The sequence below is a fragment of the Diachasma alloeum genome, unplaced genomic scaffold (genome assembly GCF_001412515.2).
Source record: "Diachasma alloeum isolate Michigan unplaced genomic scaffold, Dall2.0 Dall_scaffold_00289, whole genome shotgun sequence".
NCBI classification, from domain to species: Eukaryota; Metazoa; Arthropoda; class Insecta; order Hymenoptera; family Braconidae; genus Diachasma; species Diachasma alloeum.
The window spans coordinates 1,248,064-1,268,563 of record NW_021680428.1 but is presented as its reverse complement, the minus strand read 5'-3'; the positions used below and the strand labels follow the sequence as shown (position 1 = coordinate 1,268,563).

The 20,500-nt window shown below is 34.5% G+C and overlaps 2 protein-coding genes across 14 annotated transcripts in view; one reads left to right on the top strand and one right to left on the bottom strand.

The window, feature by feature from the left end:
• The window catches only part of LOC107038969 (androgen-dependent TFPI-regulating protein), a 29,298-nt gene extending 18,925 nt beyond the window's left edge, over window positions 1-10,373 (top strand). For 5 of the 13 annotated variants that reach the window (XM_015258367.1, XM_015258364.1, XM_015258365.1 and 2 more), the window contains 4 exons: window positions 5,910-6,047; window positions 6,810-7,027; window positions 7,873-8,024; window positions 9,756-10,373. In XM_015258367.1, the coding sequence (XP_015113853.1) occupies window positions 5,910-6,047; window positions 6,810-7,027; window positions 7,873-8,024; window positions 9,756-9,808 (561 nt within the window). In that variant the 3' untranslated portion in view covers window positions 9,809-10,373. Of the gene's footprint in view, window positions 1-2,667; window positions 3,293-5,909; window positions 6,048-6,809; window positions 7,028-7,872; window positions 8,142-9,755 lie in introns of those variants that run through there. The other 8 variants (XM_015258363.1, XM_015258361.1, XM_015258359.1 and 5 more) reach the window with 5 other exon arrangements.
• A 588-nt stretch (window positions 10,374-10,961) lies between these two features.
• On the bottom strand, window positions 10,962-19,350 carry LOC107038968 (protein smoothened). The gene is made up of 4 exons (XM_015258358.2): window positions 19,162-19,350; window positions 16,504-17,387; window positions 15,315-15,652; window positions 10,962-13,503 (listed from the first exon to the last, which is right to left on the bottom strand). Exons 1-4 carry the CDS (start codon window positions 19,180-19,182, stop codon window positions 11,804-11,806), a joined length of 2,943 nt encoding a protein of 980 aa, XP_015113844.1. The 5' UTR covers window positions 19,183-19,350; the 3' UTR covers window positions 10,962-11,803.
• Window positions 19,351-20,500: the final 1,150 nt, after the last annotated feature.

Below are 20,500 nucleotides of genomic sequence, written 5' to 3'. Positions count from 1 at the left end.
AATTTTTATCATTTTTAATTTCTACTGAAATTTCTGGAAATGTTGTTATTCAAAAATTGAATATTCCGTTGATTTTCTGTTCGAATAATCTGAAAATTCATAAATTACTCGATTTTTCAGTTCAATTATTCCGTGAAAATTGGGAAAACTTGTCATTTTGTTTTTGAATGTTCATGTTCCACTGAAATCTCATGAATTTCCTTGAATTCTACCAAAGAATTGAAATTTAATAGCCATTTTTCGTCTGATTTTTCTGTGTCAAATGCAGGAAATTTTTATCATTTTTAATTTCTACTGAAATTTCTGGAAATGTTGTTATTCAAAAATTGAATATTCCGTTGATTTTCTGTTCGAATAATCTGAAAATTCATAAATTACTCGATTTTTCAGTTCAATTATTCCGTGAAAATTTGGAAAATTTGTCATTTTGTTTCTGAATATTCATGTTCCACTGAAATCTCATGAATTTCCTTGAATTCTACCAAAGAATTGAAATTTAATAGCCATTTTTCGTCTGATTTTCCTGTGTCAAATGCAGGAAATTTTTATCATTTTGAAGTTCTACTGAAATTTCTGGAAATGTTGTTATTGAAAAATTGAATATTCCATTGATTTTCTGTTCGAATAATTTGAAAATTCATAAATTACTCGATTTGTCAGGTCAATTACTCCGTGAAAATTTAGAAAACTTGTCATTTTGTTTTTGAATATTCATGTTCCACTGAAATCTCATGAATTTCCTTGAATTCTACCTCAGAATTGAAATTTAATAGCCATTTTTCCATTAAATTGAATTCAATGTCACTCTCATGAGAATTACTACATTTTCCATGAAATTTCAAAGAATTTCCAACAGTATACGTTTGAGATAAAAATATTGGATACCATCGACTCATTAGTGAGCAATAAAAAATCCTTAAAAAGTTATCTGAATTCTTTCAATAATTATTCGAAAATTTTTTTTATCTCATAGACAGAAAGAAAATTAAATGAAAAATAATGAAAAATGCTCGAGGACAATTTTTGGAGGCGAATTCGTAAAGAACATATTTAAGAAGTTAAAAGGGACGACGACTCAATCCCTTTTATGTTTCGAAATATTTTCCAAATATCTCCAGGTGAAATTGACGCATTTTGTTTCGCAACATCGCCACTGAAATGTTTTTAGAAAACCCAATAGTTACGAGGCTTATTCAATTATTAAGAAACAGCGAGAGCCCCTCCAACATCGATTTTTTGTTTATTAAGTTATGCACCGTTGAAACGAGCACTAATTGAACGACTACTTAACGATTTTATGGTAATTTTTCTGTTCTTTCATGGGAAATACAGCAAATTTTTTCAAACAAGTTTCTTTTCGTCAAGTCACGCACTATAAAACCAAAAGGTGTGTCAATTTTTGGTGTTATATAATGTTTTAGATTTTTTTTTTCGTTTCGAAAATTCTTGAAAGCGTGAACGGAATTTCTTATTTTAAAAAATTTAATAAATGAATTTATCAATTCTCTCAAGTTTTCATTTCCTCACATTTATTTCTTTTTGTTTACTCATTTTCTCCATCAAAGGTCGAGCAATTCAGTAGCGAAGTGGTCAAACGGTTTAAGTCGATTTAATCTTTAGCTGAGTTTTCCAGAAATATTTCCGAATTGGAAGGAGATAGCGAAATTTTCATAATAACCTTTTTTGTAGAGCGAATTGAGTGCTACTAAAAAGGTTCTGAGAAAAATTTTGCTATCTCCCTTAGATTTCGAGATATCCATTGAAAAGTGGCCAATAGCTAAAATCGACTTAAACCGTTCGACCACTTCGCCACTGAATTTTCTATTAATTTATCCGTAAATTTATTTAGAAGACTTTCAACGCAGAAAAAATTTATTTTCTGTATTTTTTCATCACTTCGATTTTTTGTTTTTCAGAAAATGTAAGATGTCTTTGGATAAATTTTCTAGAAGTAGGTCTTCTCAATGTTATGACCCTTTATGGTATTCTTTTGTTCCCAACGGACGGAACCACTTTCCCAGCGATTGTGACATTCATGTATAAAAACAATACACAAGTAGTTGTCCATGGAAAATGTAAACTTCCACTGCGCCTCGCAATCCGTGGTTTTCCAGCCACATTATTTACCTACCAAATGGAGGCTCTAATATCCGTCAGCGAGTCTCGTTGTGTTCAGTTCGAAATGCTCGGATGAACGAGCCATTGTCGACGCTGGCAATAAAAAAAACATGTCCAGTGTCTGCGTGATACGAGCGATAATGGAATTAAAACTTTTTACACTCGATGCTTCTTCATGAACGCGTAGCGTAATTACTCATTAACATTTTGCATCGCTCTGTCGATTGAATGGAGAGGTGAGAGCAAAGATCAGCATCGAAGAGGGGAAGAACAATTGCATTATTTCCATTTGGAAACGGCACAAAAAACATTCATCATAAAAATTTTAAATAAAACGTAATGAATTAACCAGTTAATTCTATTAGTTTTTCGCAGATTTTTTTTTTGTAAAAAATCTGAATTGAATCACAACTGAATTGCACTGTCGGACTAGTGCATGAATTGGACTGAAAATAACAAAATAAATAATTATTGAAATTTCTCAGAACGTCATGGGGGGGGGGGNCCCTAGTTAAAAATAATTGAAGAAAGAATTTCATGAATCAATTTCTTCCATTAGTCAAAGTTAACATTCACAGAAAAAATTACTAATAATGATTTTTTGACTATTAGAATTAATTTTTCCTCGTTACACCCGACGACTCACTTGAAGATTATTCACACTGTTTTAAACCAAAAATACCTCGAGTTCTTTCAAAGCTCTAACAGTCGACCCTTTTTTCCCCAATCGATCCCGACAGAAGCAGCCCGATAAGTTTAGAGAGAAAGTCCAACACATTTGCAGAAGCCAACGACCGATCGACCACTCGACCGAGTCCAGATATACATTAGGTCGATCTCTTCTCACATACCGTCACCCTTTTTATCTCCCGATCAAATGAATCAGAGCATCTCGTCTGTCGATTACTCCCATCGCTCCCCGCACGTTTCGACTTTTAACCGATTAATTGCAGACGCCGGAGTGAAATAAAAATTGAGAAAACGTCAGCGTTAAATTTCATATAAAATCGGGGACATGAGGGAGCCGCTGCTGATTGGATTTCACGTGATTGCCTGCGCGCAATTTGCATTTTCAGTTTATTATGACTTCACATTTACCAATGTACCGATAACCGTGGCTAGGATGCACGGAGCCTACGGGGGGAAGTTCAAATTCCTCACTTTCTGGGATGCGGTTTGTACCTCACAATGTAAAACGTAAAATGTAAAACGGTTCAAGTCGACTCATCATCTCCCAGTTGAGTTTTTGGGGAATATTTCCGAATCTAAGGGAGATAGCGAAATTTTCGTAATTACGTTTGATGTAGCACTCAATCGGTTCTACAAAAAAGTTTATGACAAAAATTTTGCTGTCTCCCTTAGATTCCGAGATATTCATTGAAAACTGGGCAATAGTCAAAATTGACTTGGGCCGTTTTACCACTTCGCTAATGAATTGTTATTTATGAAATAAGGTAAATGCTGAGGAAATCACTGGAAGTAGTCAAGTTTAATATTCTCTGAACATTTAATGGAATTTCACATCTTTGAACAGCAAAACCTCACAATTAATTCAGTAGCCAAGTGGTAAAACGGTTTAAGTCGACTCATCTCCCAGTTGAGTTTTTGGGGAATATTTCCGAATCTAAGGGAGATAGCGAAATTTTCGTAATTACGTTTGATGTAGCACTCAATCGGTTCTACAAAAAAGTTTATGACAAAAATTTTGCTAGCTCCCTTAGATTCCGAGATATTCATTGAAAACTAGGCAATAGTCAAAATTGACTTGGGCCGTTTTACTACTTCGCTACTGAATTGTTATTTATGAAATAAGGTAAATGCTGAGGAAATCACTGAAAGTAGTCAAGTTTAAAGTTCTCTGAACATTTAATGGAATTTCACATTTTTAAACAGCAAAACCTCACAATTCATTCAGTAGCGAAGTGGTAAAACGGTTCAAGTCGACTCATCTCCCAGTTGAGTTTTTGGGGAATATTTCCGAATCTAAGGGAGATAGCGAAATTTTCGTAATTACGTTTGTTGTAGCTCTCAATCGGCTCTACAAAAAAGTTTATGACAAAAATTTTGCTGTCTCCCTTAGATTCCGAGATATTCATTGAAAACTGGGCAATAGTCAAAATTGACTTGGGCCGTTTTACCACTTCGCTAATGAATTGTTATTTATGAAATAAGGTAAATGCTGAGAAAATCACTGAAAGTAGTCAAGTTTAAAGTTCTCTGAACATTTAATGGAATTTCACATCTTTAAACAGCAAAACCTCACAATTCATTCAGTAGCCAAGTGGTAAAACGGTTTAAGTCGACTCATCTCCCAGTTGAGTTTTTGGGGAACATTTCCGAATCTAAGGGAGATAGCGAAATTTTCGTAATTACGTTTGTTGTAGCTCTCAATCGGCTCTACAAAAAAGTTTATGACAAAAATTTTGCTATCTCCCTTAGATTCCGAGATATTCATTGAAAACTGGGCAATAGTCAAAATTGACTTGGGCCGTTTTACCACTTCGCTAATGAATTGTTATTTATGAAATAAGGTAAATGCTGAGAAAATCACTGAAAGTAGTGAAGTTTAAAGTTCTCTGAACATTTAATGGAATTTCACATCTTTGAACAGCAAAACCACGAAAATTCCCAAAATTATTTCGATTTCCAAGAAAACTTAAATATTCTGTGTTAAATTACACTGAAATTTCAATTGGTTAAAAATTCCAAAAGATATTTACCTTAATTTTCCCGATGTCAATTAATTTCCATGAAATAATTGAATTAAAATTTACAGTTTCCATTGACTTTCTCATTAAAAAAATCCGAAATTTCAATGAATTTTATAATTCCAAGGAATTTCCCAATTGATATTTCAGTGGAGTTGTCATTCCAAATTTTTCAAGTGTTATTAAATTTTAAAAAACCTAAAAATGTTACTCTTCGCGAACCAAATTCATTTGCAGGGACCTTCAACTTGAATTTCATTGCATAACGCCCTCGAGACCAAGACAATTCCATTATCTCCGTCAACGTCCACTCGAAACACGAAAACATTCATTCGTCCTCCCTCAATTTAACTAGATCTCAAAAGACAATCAGAGTACATTTATTCCAGCATAACAAGGGTCATAACCGTAGGATCCTGGATCCTGATGTGATTGAGTAACACGTAATTTAAACTTTCTACAAAGTACGACTGCATCGTGAGAGCACAAAGTTATTTCCAGATGATTATTCCGAACGGAGATAAATATCGATTTCCCTCTTTTTGAAGCCTAATGTCAAGAGTTATTCAACAGAGTGGGTGCATAAGTCCGACAGACCCAATCAATCGGCCATCACATACGAAAAAAAGTTATCGAAAAACCTAGCGAATTTGCTAGACAATTCTATTCGACTTCTATTAATTTTTGGTCGATTCTACTGAAATCTTCATAGAAAATATTCTACAGAAAAATTCAATAGAATCTGATTGCTCTGTATAACTTATTCTATTGAGATATTTTCTGCAGAATTTCCTCGCCTCATTTTTTTTATATTTTCTTATTTGATTTTCTTGACAAAACGAAAAGAAAAATAAAATTTAAAACAAAATTGAAAATTTGAGCTGAGGAAATTCTGTACGAAATTTCTCAATAGAACAAGTTGTTTAGGAAAATCGAATCCAATAGAATTGTCTTGTGAATTCGCTACGTTTTTCGATTAAATTTTTTTCGTGCGTGATACTTTGTAAATAGACTTCCTCATCAGAAAAATGTTTTATTCAAGAAAACAGTTCGTCGATATTTACGGATTTTTTTGTGTTGCAGATAGCGCAGTCTTTATTCTTCTTCCTCTGCATCTTGAATGATCTCTATGGCTCGAGTAAAATTCAGCCGAAGAAAGCCCCGATTTTCAGACGAATCAAGGATTATTTCCATGCGGCGTTCAGCTTTCCACTTGCTATGGTGAGTACAATTACAACTGTAATTTCAAAAATTTCCAGTCGTCCCTACTGCGTGGGTTACCATCAGAATAAAAAGTACTCTTAAATTTTTGCTTCAGAATGGAAGCATTCTAATCGTTCAAATTTACGTTCTGCATTTTTTCGTTTTTTTTTTTTTCAATTATTCGCTAATGAATGGATAGAATTGAATCTTTTTTCAAATGTAGGTATTGTTGAGCCCTATCGATCGCCATTAATTAAAATTTAATTCATCGATTATTTTTTTAGTTTTCGAATTTTTTCAAAAATCGGTTTTTCCACGATAACTAAAAAAAAATGTTCTGAATCGATTGAATGATGTAAAATAAAAAATACATGAAAATATAATATATAAACTATATATTTTATATAATATAATATATTTTATAAGAAATATATTATATAAAAATATATTATATTATATAAAATATATAAACTATATAATTTTATATAATATATTTCTTATAAAATATATAGTTTATATATATTATATTTTTATATATTGTTTATATATTCATTATAAATTTGAAAAATATATGGAATTGACCCATATTATATATTTTTTTATGGGAGCAATGAAGTGATAAACACGAAGGATTTTTTTGCCTCTCCTGACGAAAATTATGCGGTTTCACTTGCAGAGCCAATTACTAGGCTTAAGGGTTCAGCTACTGGGACATTCACATTACATCTTATTTTCCTGGACTCTTACGTTCCTTCTACAGGATTTTTTATTATCTTTCAGTTTGTAGGCATCACGTTCTGGGCACTGATGTTCGTTGACCGTGAATTGGTGCTGCCAAAAGCCCTCGATCCGTACTTCCCATGGTGGTTGAATCATCTCATGCATACGATGATTATGGTTTCAACAGTTATTGAAATGCTTGTTGCACCGAGACAGTACCCAAAGAGATTGCACGGTCTCGGGGGACTTGGACTTCTCATGCTCACGTATTTAACCTGGTAAGAGGATTTAATCGAAATGACATTCATGAATAAATTTCATTGAAGAACTGGCGAATTTTATATAAAATTCTAAAATTCTAAAATTCTAAAATGTAAAAATTCTAAAATTTTAAAATTCTAAAATGTTAAAATTCTAAAATTCTAAAATTCTAAAATTCTAAAATGTTAAAATTCTAAAATTCTAAAATGTTAAAATTCTAAAATTCTAAAATTCTAAAATTCTAAAATTCTAAAATGTTAAAATTCTAAAATGTTAAAATTCTAAAATTCTAAAATGTTAAAATTCTAAAATTCTAAAATTCTAAAATTCTAAAATTCTAAAATGTTAAAATTCTAAAATGTTAAAATTCTAAAATTCTAAAATGTTAAAATTCTAAAATTCTAAAACTCTATCGAAATATTCTATCCACCGCCGATTCCATGAAAATATTTTGCAGCTCTACTACCCGTTTTTCGAATAGAATATGTCCGATAGAAACTATTTTTCATAGGAATTCCTTGGCAAATTTTCCAAGCTTTTTTCACTCCAATTCTTTCTTTCTCACTACAAATTTTTCATTGATCTTTTCTATTCAAAAAAGCGCAAGAGTCCACAAAATTGATCATTAGAATCTGCGATAAACTAACAGAATTTTCAATTGAAGTTCAATAGAAATTCAATATAATTTTTTTACTGCGCGTCTTTTAAATAGAAAATATCCTGTAGAAACTATTATATTGTTTATAGAAATTCCTCGACATAAACTTTACACACTGTCAATAATTTTATTAAAATTATCAATTAATTCTATCTACTCTCAATAAAAGTCAGGAATCTTCATGAATATTATTTTTATCCCCAGGCTCCACTTCATCTACTACAAGAGCGGCATTTGGGTGTACCCAGTGCTGGAGGTCCTCTCAATACCTCTGAGGATCGTCTTCCACATCGTTCTATTCGTCTTTTGTTGTTCCCTCTACTTCGTCGGAGAGTTCTTCGATCACCTTCTCTGGGGTAACGAACACTCTAAGCAACTGAAAAGCCATTCGAAAAACAAGTAGCCACGCCAGTTGTCACCGAAGGGTGATGCCAACGCAGGCTCTCCTCTCATCGGTGGTGGGTTTGGTGGTGGTGAATATCGAATTTTATTTTCATTTTGGGAATTCGCGATAATTTTATGGTTATCGGCACTCATTCCTGTTCCTTTCAACACGTTATTTTGATAAAATCACGATTATTTATTAGTATTCTTAAATATTTTGCTTTCAATTGAATAATATCTGAATCATTGCAAACTCACAGCCATAAAATTATCAAAAAATTCCTCTCGACCCGCTTCATTAGCAGAAAAAGCATGCATCAGTTAGAGTACTTCTTCGATCTCATTCCACTTCATTCACTGCGAGCACAAAACAGCCTTAATCGAAGGCAATCAAGCACAAATCGGCGTTAATCAGTGAATTTATCGATTAATCTTTGGGGTGTAGGAAAGAAAAAACTAGCGGAGGATAGTGACGAGGAATTTAAAACGCAAAAAAATCGCCGGTGGTGAGCAACCAAAGGTCTATCCGAGATAACTAGCCACATAAAACTTCACGTGAAGGGATCATCGGCCCTAGTCTAATTATTAGCAGAGACGAGTTTTTTAATTTAATGTCGTGATGAGGGGATTGTGCCCTATTAAGAGGCACTTTAAAGTTTATTGAGTGCACACTCGAGTGTCAAGCTCATGCCATTCACGTCATTCAACTCATTGTTGGAACACTTGATATTCTGCTCGATGTACTGTAGTGTTTTAGTCTTTTAACGAATTATCGAATGCATTTTTTTGATACTTTTTTTCAATGCATTTATGAATGTTTTGAGATTGAATGTGTTATAGATATTTAAAGCTCTAGTTGTAGGGTTTATTTCATTTATTCGACGATGAGGTGGCTAATCGTAATTAATCCAATGCCATTTTTTCAAGTATTTAATCAGATGTAAAAAAATTCAAGACATTTTTTTTTAATTGGAAAAATTTCCGAGAAAAATGCATTTTTACATTTTTTCTTAAGCAATTTATTTATTAAGATAATTTTTTTATTCATCTATTGAACAGAAAATAATTTTAATAATAATAATTATTATTTTAATTATTATTATTATTAAAACTATTTTAATAACAAATTATTTTTTAATTAACTATTATTTTCATTTCTGTTTGATGTTAAACAGAAAATTATCAAAAAATTAATAATAATAATAATACAAATAATAATTAATAATAATAAAATAATCAATTGTTAATAATAATAATAATGATTATTATTATTATTAATAATTTTTTAAAAAATAATTTTCTGTTTACCTGATGAATAAAAAAATTATTATCTTAAATATTACGTTTTGCCATTTTACTCGTCAACACTTCCTAAATAATTTGAAATAAATCAAATCCTGAGGAAATTCATCAAAATCTTTTTTGTAGATAATTTCATAAGCTTTAAAAATATCCTCCTGTTCTCTACCAATCCCAACGAGTCTTGTAAATAGTATTAATTTTCTCATCTCCTAAGTTGAACAAATACTCCGACATCTGTCGTTCTGTGTACATTCTGCCACGTTTTAAATTACTTTACTACTACATTCGTAAGTCAATGTTGTCATCATTGTTCGTCAATAAATATCTGCACATTGAACTCGCATGTGTCTTTTAAAATACTAAGTGATATAAAAAAAATGTTTCTCACAATCTGCTTGCAGGTACCATCAAAAGAACATCCAGTAAGACTAGTAAGAAGAAGAAAACCAAGTAAATAATTTGGCAATTTCAACTCACCAGCGAAATTCAGTTGTTGAAGAATTGAATCAATCAATTTTTTTTTAATCCTATGATTTCATCGATCGATTGGACATCAGTGATAGATTGTCCAGTGAATTTTATAATTTTTGTACCCATTTTTCATCCCGAAATTAGTGTTAAGTGATGACTAGGGAAATTGTGAAATGAAACAGTAGAGTTAACAGTAGAATCCGTATAGACAATGTGAAAAACAATATAGATTAAAGTTTCCTAGGGTATTAGGAAAGATTGTTGCCTTAGTTAGAGTAAAAAAATGTGTTCACGGTGTAATAAGGAAGAGAATGTGATGATTTTCTACTTAATAGGAGTCTTACTGTGCCTATGTGAAAGCCGACAACAGTAATAGAATATTATATTAACTAGTGCCACAGGTGTGGATGCCCTTTTTCCTGTCAGATTCGGTATTCCTTTTTTCAATTAATTGTTTATGTTCATTCTCATGGCAAAAAGCAATGCGACATGCAATTTATCAGCTGTTAAATTTTCATATTACAATAAATGATTTGCTCATGTTCTAATTCCTACGTTCACTGAATAAGACTTTAATCATAATTGCAATTCAATTCCTTCTGGAACACACTTTAGAGTGTGAATTTCTGGAATTCAATGTTTGTTGATACTCTGGTAAAAGTGCGTGCCCACACTGTTATCAATTTTTAGTTAGTTGACACGGTAATTCAATTAATCTGTTGTTCATCTCATCAGTATAATTCCGTTCTTAGAATATTGTCATCTCGTGTTATCAGCACCAAATTAAAAATTAAAACTTCATTTGGAATATTGAGTCACAGCTTCTTTTTATTCACATCAGAAATTTTGTATTTGGAAATTAATATTATTTGTTCAAAGTGAAAAATCGATCATCATTTTCACTGTATTGCATTCAGATCCTCCTGTCCTTAACGTAAAAAATGTGAGATAATCTCATAATTCTAGCTATTAATTCTAATCAACTTTGTTCGAAGAAAACCTTAGTAAACGCAATATTAAGAAAGTAGAATTATTCTATTTTCCTTTGACCTGAATGATTTGGACAATTATGGTTCCTTTATTCATGTTTCCTGAAACGATTAGATCAAAAGTTTAAACAGAAAATAAGGAAATAATCAATATTAATTGAATAGTTTATTGGAATCTTCAGTTACAAATTCAACGAACTCCAGCTGCATTCCACAAATCAAATCGACAATAATTCAAAAGTCGAGTCGAGAATTGGTAAAAAATAATTCTGACGAAGGTCATGTATTGCATTGTTTTAAAAATAAAAATTACGAACTACATGTAAATATACTCTTCAGTATCGTCGTCGTATCAAACGAATTCATTGACATTTCAGTCTTAAAATATATCTTCTCATCAACTAATGTTCTTCAACGTGCGGTAGAACAGTAATATTTGGCCGAGTAGAGTTTGAGTTAAATATGTCATGGAATAAATGAGTATTCTCGTAAATCTTAAGTACAAAATATGTTAAAAATATTATTCAAAAGGAGTTAAAAAATTATTCAATCTCAAAAATTGTCGTGAGGTATCTGTAAACCGTGGAAAAATACTTTTCTGCTTTCTGTTGCAGTGACAACATTACAAAAAACGTTATAAAACATTATAAACATCTTTTTATAATTCAAAAAATGTTCAAACGCCTTCTTCTTTAAATTCAGTAGAGAAGTGGTGAATTAACAAATTCAACATTTTACTCGATGGTGCATTCATTTCAACAACGAATTTTTTTTTTTAATAACATTTTACAAACTGATTAAAAAGATTAATCTAAAAATTGACTACAGAATATTCTGTAAATATGGCAAAAAAATTTACTTAAAAAAAAATATCAAGAGATATTTTTAGATATTTTTGCAGTTAAAAGATCCTCAGCAAGACCCAAAAAATCCAGTCCTTTAATATTTCACCACTTCCCTATCGATTTTCTCTGAAAAAACTGGATCATTTAAACATTCTTCGACTCTTTCCTCTTCCCCTCTTTCGAAGGTCTCGGTGCAGGTATGGGACTGACCCCCGAGACCTTCTCCCCCCTCCGACTCCCCTTATTCAACTGCGGAGAGATCTGAGTCCCCTTCGAGCTGCAATTCCTACTACTAATAATCTCATCAATACTCTGCTTCAACTCCTCCATCTCCAGTACATCCAGTGGTAACGACGTCTGCGTCGCCATCTCCCTAGCATTGCTCTGCCCATCCCCAATCATAAGTCGTCCCAACTCCGGACAATACGAAGTCAGGCTCGACGCCAAGTCCCCAATCCCAGGTTTCCTGTTACCCTCCTTCTCATAATCCCTCCTAACGATCTCCTTGGACTCCTGAATCAACTGCTTGAGCACCGTCTCATCCTGAATCACGTACTTCCCCTTCCTGCTCTCCCTGCTCCTCCCACTCTCATGACAACAGCTCTTCGATGATTTATCACTGCTCTTGCTCTTGCTCCTCTCCTGGCCCTCGGGCTCAATCATCTTAGTCCCCTCGTCAGGCTCGCTCTCCTCGCTCTCGCTCTCTTGATTCTTCTCCACAACCCCAACCTCCACATCCTGATTATTCCCCCCCTTCTCCTCACTGCTACCCTCGTCCTCGCTCGCACTCTGTCCCCCAAACAAAAAAGGCATCAGCATCCCCATCTCCTTCCCATCCATGATCTTGGACCCCAGCGTCTCCCCATTCAGCCCCACCGTCGCCGACCTCCTCTTCATATTCGGCACGTGAGCCCCACCGATAGTCAACGCTGACAGGATTTGCGCCCCCAACTGGCTCTCCTGAGACGTCGTACTCCCCCTCCTCAGCAGGTGCCCTGACTTCGTCGATCTGGACTTGCTGAACTCCCTCCTTCGTTTTCCTCGTCTCGACCTGTGCCCAGAGGACGATGCAACCTTCCTCGTCGTCTTCAATTCAGCGAACTGCACGCCATAAGAGATCTGGGAGTCCAGGGAGTTCCTCCTGGACTCCACCGAGAACCTCCTCACGCTTATGCTGATCTCCGAATCAACGGAGTTCCTTCGATAACTCGAGGTCGATCCTGTGTTGTTGCCGACGAGTGCTCCCCTTCGAGTCACGAATTTGGGAAGGGCTGCTGCCCACGTCGAGCTGAAGTCCTGCGAGGCCACCGAGTTCAGGTCGAAGTTCATGCCCACTGGGTCCTCGTGGGTGTGATGGAAGCTGATGGACAGACGCCCTGCGTTGTTGAAGGTCTTCCTCTTGGCGAAGGCCTGGGCAATCACCTTGTGCTTCTTCAGTTTAACGGGCTCCTCCGTCTCGTTGTGAAAGGTCCGCCGCAGAAAGCGTGTCCAGGTGTCCACGGTGGAGCCCGTCCACACCCACGAGGACATCAGGATCCCCGCGAAGAAGTGCGCCAGCAGGTGCAGCTGGAGCTTTGCTATGCTAGGACGAGACTCCATTGTGCACTGGCTTGTGCCCTGGGATTTCGTCAGGATCGAGCACCACATGTAGTCACGGAAACTCTTGGACCATTTGTCGGTGTTTATGAAGTCGTGGATGTGACAGTAGATTGTTATTATCACTGACACGTAGATGAAGAGGGTGAAGAGCCCTATGCGGATTATTGTTTCGCGGATCTTTGAGCTCGCACGCTCGTGCACTATGTCTTGGCTGCTTATCTTCATGCCGATTAGCGTGATCAGTGCTGCGGAGACATTCCATTCGTTACATTTTATTCGGTTTGGAGATACCCTGGGGGTTGATGTGTGTCAGTTGTAGTGAATAGTGTTGTGTTGGATTTCTGAAGTTAATATGTGAAGTTTTCAGAAGGAAAACTTTCAGGAATGTATTGTTTTTATATATAATGCATGAAGTGTAACGTTTTTTGAAGCCAATCTATTCAGCGTATTGTATTATATTGTGAGGTGGATACGTCTGTTTTCATTATAGCGGGCATTCAGGGAAAATATCCTTATAGTTCCTTATCGATGGCGACGCCATCTGTCGGAATTCTAGAACATTCTAGATTTTTCTAGGAAATTCTCCAGTTTTTCTTCAGAAATAAATTCCAATTTTGACGTGGATACGTCTTTTTTCATTGTTTGCAATTAGGGGAAAAGTCCTTATGGTTCCTTATCGATAGTGGCGGCATCTATCGGAATTCTAGAACATTCTAGAGTTCTCTAGAATATTCTAGATTTTTCTAGGAAATTCTCCAGTTTTTCTTTAGAAATAAATTCCAATTTTGACGTGGATACGTCTATGTTTTCATTATGTTTGCATTTAGGGAAAAAGTCCTTAGGGGTCCTTGTCGATAGTGGCGCTATCTATCGGAATTCTAAAATATTCTGGAGTTCTCTAGAATATTCTAGATTTTTCTAGGAAATTCTCCAGTTTTTCTTTAGAAATAAATTCCAATTTTGACGTGGATACGTCTATGTTTTCATTATGTTTGCATTTAGGGAAAAAGTCCTTAGGGGTCCTTATCGATAGTGGCGGCAACTATCGGAATTCTAGAACATTCTAGAATTCTCTAGATTTTTCTAGGAAATTCTCCAGTTTTTCTTTAGAAATAAATTCCAATTTTGACGTGGATACGTCTATGTTTTCATTATGTTTGCATTTAGGGAAAAAGTCCTTAGGGTTCCTTATCGATAGTGGCGGCATCTATCGGAATTCTAGAAAATTCTAGAATTCTCTAGAATATTCTAGATTTTTCTTGCAAATTCCAGATTTTTCTAGAAAATTCTTGTTTTTTTAGAAATAAATTCCAATTCAAAGGGATTCTTTGCGCTGGTCGGCAAAATAGGAATAGTTGGTTATTATTGCATGAAATAGATACAATTTGTCGATCCGTGTTAAAATTCGCACGGGTGTTTGTATGTGACGATTTCGTTGTGGATGAAATGTCAATGTAAAAAATCTCTTGATACCTTGTAGCTAATTTTGGAGTCTAGAAGAGATTCAATTCAGGAAAAATCATCAAAAGTCTGTAGGAAGTTTTTCATTTACCCAATTTCATTGGATTTCCAAGGTGAATACGAAATTCCCTGAACGATTTAATCTCAAATTGAATTGAAATTCACCCATTGAAAATTTGAATGGAACTATTACCTCAATTTAAAAAAATGTTCTAATAGAATAATTTCAAAGCTAAAAAAATCTCATGATTCTCTTTTTTTGCCTCAACATATTTTACGAAAATTGAGAATTTTGAACAAATTCATAAAATGACATTTATCGTAGTGAGTTTCCTCATCAAGTTAAAACACCTGTCAATATTCGCCTCTACCCTCGATCCCCAAAATATTTATGAGATAAAATTTATGAAATTCATCAATTAATTGACTCATCACCTTTCTCAAATCCACTGCAGATTTTCCAATAACTTTTTAATATAAAATTCTCTATTCAAACTTACAAATAAGTGTCCAAGCATTCCGTAAGCATGAAAAAAATTGATAAGAAAATACAACAATCATCAGAAATAATTAATTACTTTCTTCATTTAATTACCTCGAGATATGAAGTATCCGGCGGCGAGTGATCCACACGTGAGAGGCAGCAGCACCAACAGACCTCTGGCCATGGGTTCATGTGTGACATAGCAAATGCCCGTGACACTGTTGCCATCGATCTTCGTAAATGCAAAGGTGAGGACAGTCAGGACGAATGGAATGGACCAAGCGAGGAGATGAAAGTACGAGTTCTTCTTGTCGATTTTGTCACGAATTTTTCCGAGGGCCCGGAAGCTCACGTGCCAGGCGTAGGTGAGAATGACGAACCAGACGAGTGCTGCCATTGAGAAGTAGTAGACCATTATGAATACTGCTGCACAGGAGATGTTCTCTCCACTGTAAAGAAAAATTTAGGGTTTAATTCAGTGATGAAGGTGATGTTGAAAACCTAAATACTGAATTATTCTGTTGAGAAATGTTTTGATGAGAAAGTATTGAGAGACGCAATCAAAAATAAACCATTCAATTTTCCATTGTTACGAAATAAACGACAAAAAATAATTTAATTTCAGTTTTAGAAACACGACCAAACGAGAACTGTTTAGTAATCAAAATAATGACATCGAAATGACTATTTCAAATAGTCTCTCGTCATAATTAAAATAATAATTACTGTGATGGTTGGTTAAGATATTATTAAAGAAATTGTTGGCACTTCAAATCATTTTCCGTATTTCCTGTTTCTGTGAAGGGAATACGATGACAGAAATTAAAAATGTCAATCTCCCTTCATTTTTTAAGAAGAAAAAAGTAATTTAAAGTAATTTCCAAAAGACAGGAAAATCGATTTTTTCATTTTATTGATGCTGATTGATCGATCTCTCCTTGCAATTTCTTCGGTTCCATCGAAATGAGATCAAAGGAATGTAAAATGTAATATTCGTTCACATTTTCAGATCATTAGCACAAATTAATTCAAAGAAAAAGAAAGAAATGAAAAATTTCAGGTATGATTATCGAAAATTGTTTGTCGATCTGTATTCTCACGCGATTGATGGAAAATTCCTCTTCACTCAATATTATACCTTGTGAATTAAGGAACAAAAATATATACAATAACAATAAAAACGAAAAAAATTAAATTAATCTAATGATGAAGACGGAAATGGAAATAAAATAAAATAACATAACATGGTGAAAATCAATCTAGTAAAATAATAATCCCCAGCTGTGCCCAACCAACTCACCTGGGCTCTCCAGTCCTGGGAGTGCCGTCCTTCCTGCAGACAATGACATCCCTGCTGCCAGGAGTGAACTGCACGAGCCAGCCAATGCAAGACACCAAGAAGCACCCATTGATATGAAAGATGATGGCAGCTGGGTACTTGCTGGCAGACCTCCAGTCGATGAAGAAAGTCACCATCGTGAACATATTAAAAAATATGCAGATGCCAGCAGCCCAAGCGATGAACGAGTGAATCTGGGCGAGTTCATCAGGCAAAAACATGGGGTCATTGCATGGAATTCTGCAGCCATCGATGCCATCAAAGGACTCGTCACTCCCCGACGAGCTGACGGATGAGCTGACACTCACCAGGGGACTGAGGCACTTGCCAGGAGTTCCAAACTTGACGTCTCTGAAGTCATTCTTGCACTGGGTCGAGAAAATCCTCTCGTTCTCGCACCTCAGGAAGTCCGGCCAGATGGTGCTGTTCATGACAATGCCACAGGGCTTCAGTATCTTCTTGCAGGTGTCCGGGGAGGGCAGGTCCAGGAGATTGTTCGAGCACTTGGGCATGAAGACTGAGCACAGCAGTGGCTGGACCACTGTCCAACACTTTGGAATGTACTTCAGGCTCTCCAGCATCGTCAGGGTCTCGTTGATCTTGTCCTGGGAGTGATTGCCAGGGAGGAGATCGAGGGAGGTTTGCTCGTAGGTCAGCGGGGTCCCCAGGCATGTCCTGTACTCGAGGGAGACGCAGCGCGCTGGCCTGCGACAGCTAGAGTCCGTCAGGGCCAGGCTCAGTTCCTTCCATGTTCCGTTCTCGTTGTTGTCGTTTACAACGAAGTTTCGGGATAATTCGGAGGCCACTTTGGTGGAGATTGTTAGGAGGCAGAAGTAGAGGGCGGTCTGGAAAAATAAATAGGGGAATGGAAGATCATGAGGATAAGGAATTAATTAAGAAATTGGGGTGTTGTTCCATTTTTATTTACTTTAATACTCGTTGCAATTGGGTGGAGTTCAATTTCGAACTCCGACATCAGGGTCTTAGTCACTGTTCGGGCGCCATTTGTAACGTTGAAATGAAATCACAAATTAAAATGATGGATTTCTATCGTACTTCATGCATACTCTCGTAATTTTCTTCTCCAGTTCTGGTTAAATTCAAGGATCGACCCGGAAAAATTACGTTGAGGAATAATGAAGTAAATAAAAATCGAAGAACATCGCAAAATGTAGTTGAGTATTGATTTATCCTGATCGATTTTTTTTCATCCATCGAACACTTCAGTTTTCTTCATTTTAAATTTCATCAATTCTGTAACTGATGCAATTAGTTCATCCCAGTAATGATTTATAATGGTTAATGATATGGCATCATTTTTTTGTATAAAACATGTGTGAAAAAAAAATTATTTTAAAAACCTAACACTTCTGAGAGATTCTGTTTAATTTCTATTGGAATGCTATAAGAATTCAATTTATATATATAATATAAAATTATGTTTGAGTATAGAATTATGTTTAAGCATATAAAATTCCATTTGCTTTTCAATAAAGATTTTTTTATTAAAAATCTGTAAAAGTGGCTTGTTTAACTATTCTATCAGATTTTTTTTTATTTAATGAGAATTCTTCAAAGAATTCTATTGTAAAAAAAACAAATAACAATGTAGCAAACAAATAAAATCGTAAAAAATACGATTGAATCAGGGTCTTAGTCACTGTTCGGGATCCATTTGTAACGTTGAAATGAAATCACAAATTAAAATGATGGATTTCTATCGTACTTCATACATACTCTCGTAATTTTCTTCTCGAGTTCTGGTTAAATTCAAGGATCGACCCGGAAAAATTACGTTGAGGAATAATGAAGTAAATAAAAATCGAAGAACATCGCAAAATGTAGTTGAGTATTGATTTATCCTGATCGATTTTTTTTCATCCATCGAACACTTCAGTTTTCTTAATTTTAAATTTCATCAATTCTGTGACTGATGCAAGTAGTTCATCCCAGTAATGATTTATAATTGTTAATGATATGGCATCATTTTTTTGTATAGATCATGTGTGAAAAAAACATTATTTTAAAAACCTAACACTTCTGAGAGATTCTGTTTAATTTCTATTGGAATGCTATAAGAATTTAATTTATATATATAATATAAAATTATGTTTGAGTATAGAATTATGTTTAAGTATATAAAATTCCATTTGCTTTTCAATAAACATTTTTTTATTAAAAATCTGTAAATGTGGCTTGTTTACCTATCCTATCAATTTTTTTTTGTTTTATGAGAATTCTTCAAAGAATTCTATTGTAAAAAAAACAAATAACAATGTAGCAAACAAATAAAATCGTAAAAAATACGATTGAATTAAAAATAAATACTAAAATAAATTTGAACAATTTGAATAAATTCCAATTCACAAATAAACCATTCACTCAATTTTTTTTTCATACGTGATTCGTATCACAACTTCATTTATGACCCATGGCATCCAAAAAAAGTTCCCGTTCTGCCCCACCCCTCCTATAATTGGCCACAATACTTTAAAAAAAAATGTAAACAAATTTTTTTTACTTTCCCAAACAGGTGTGCTTTAAAGGTTATGATTTAAAAAAAATGAGAAATCAAAATACAGAAATTGTGAAAGTCACGAGGAATGTTTATTTACATACCCTGGTGTGGAGTAATGCCATTGTTTAACTGGGGAATTTTGCAATAATCATGGATGACGTAGTGAAGCCACTGGCGAGCGTCTGTGCGCCTCTTCCTGTCGACAAAGCGTCGTACACATCGTCTTTAGGGCCTTGGCAGCATCGTATCCAGCTTACAGAACTACCCGGAGGACCACACAAGCGTTTAGACCGTCTCCGGGCCACCCACGATGTACCCCGCATCGTAGCAGCCCCCCACCACCCCCGTGAGGTTTTCGGAAATACTTGTGACAATTGGGGGGTGCAGGGATTGCTCGTGAGGGGCGCCACTGGCGACTTTCATTCATGAGAAGTTGTGAGGTTAATGGTTCCCTCAGACCCTGCCTCAGATAATAAAATATTCACGAGTGGATTAATTCATCTACTCGTGAATATTGATTGCCAGATAAATCAGCTCCATCAGTACGAAATAAAATAACAACTTTGGAAGATTCAATGCTAGAGCTAGAGCTAGAGCTGGAGTTGGTCAGGGACGAGTTTCTGTTTTCTCTCCTTAGGTTTCGCTTGGTCTGTTCAGCTGGTTCGGCAGTTTCCTGCCTGCGTGCGGCTCTTTCGGTAAGATCAGTCTGCGGAATCGGAGGTGAGCTTTTTTTTTACGAGACCGAACCCGCGCTACATCGCGCTGTAATTGAACAATCACAATTGAAAATCTCAAAATTAAATTAATCGTGAATTTGCCGCCTCAGACGACTGGAGCCAATGAGGCATAAGCGTGACAGTCTCGCGAGATATCGATAGTTATCGACTTAAGTGTATGTTAAAAAAATTTAAGAAAAAAACCTATCGAATTCGTTAGAAAATTCTATTGAATTCCTATTGAATTGTTCTATTAGTTTTTGGCTGATTCTACTAAAATGTTCAATAGAAAATATTCAATGGAAAAAGTCAATAGAATTCAATTTTTCTATATAACTTATTCGATTGAGATATTTTCTGTAGAATTTCCTCGGCTCAAATTTTTTCGTGCGTGAACAAATCATGATATTTACAAATATTTACAGTATTTACATAAAAAAACAGGTGTATAAAAAAATTAACGGATTATATATATAATTATAAATATAATATAATATATAATAATAATATAATATATAATAATATAATATATAATATAATAATATATATAATATATTATTATATTATATTATAATATAATTAATAATAATAATAATTATATATTATTAGTTAATTATTATTATATAATTTATATAATATTATTAATAATATATAATTAATAATAATAATTATAATTATATATTATATTATATTTATAACTATATATATAATTACAAATCAGATA

Coding starts and splice junctions, on each gene's coding strand:
- LOC107038968 (XM_015258358.2), bottom strand. CDS start 19,182: ATGGCATTACTCCACACCAGG. Junction 15,653..16,503: donor CCCAGGACTGGAGAGCCCAG/GTGAGTTGGTTG, acceptor TTTTCTTTACAG/TGGAGAGAACATCTCCTGTG. Junction 13,504..15,314: donor CGGATACTTCATATCTCGAG/GTAATTAAATGA, acceptor ATGTCTCCGCAG/CACTGATCACGCTAATCGGC.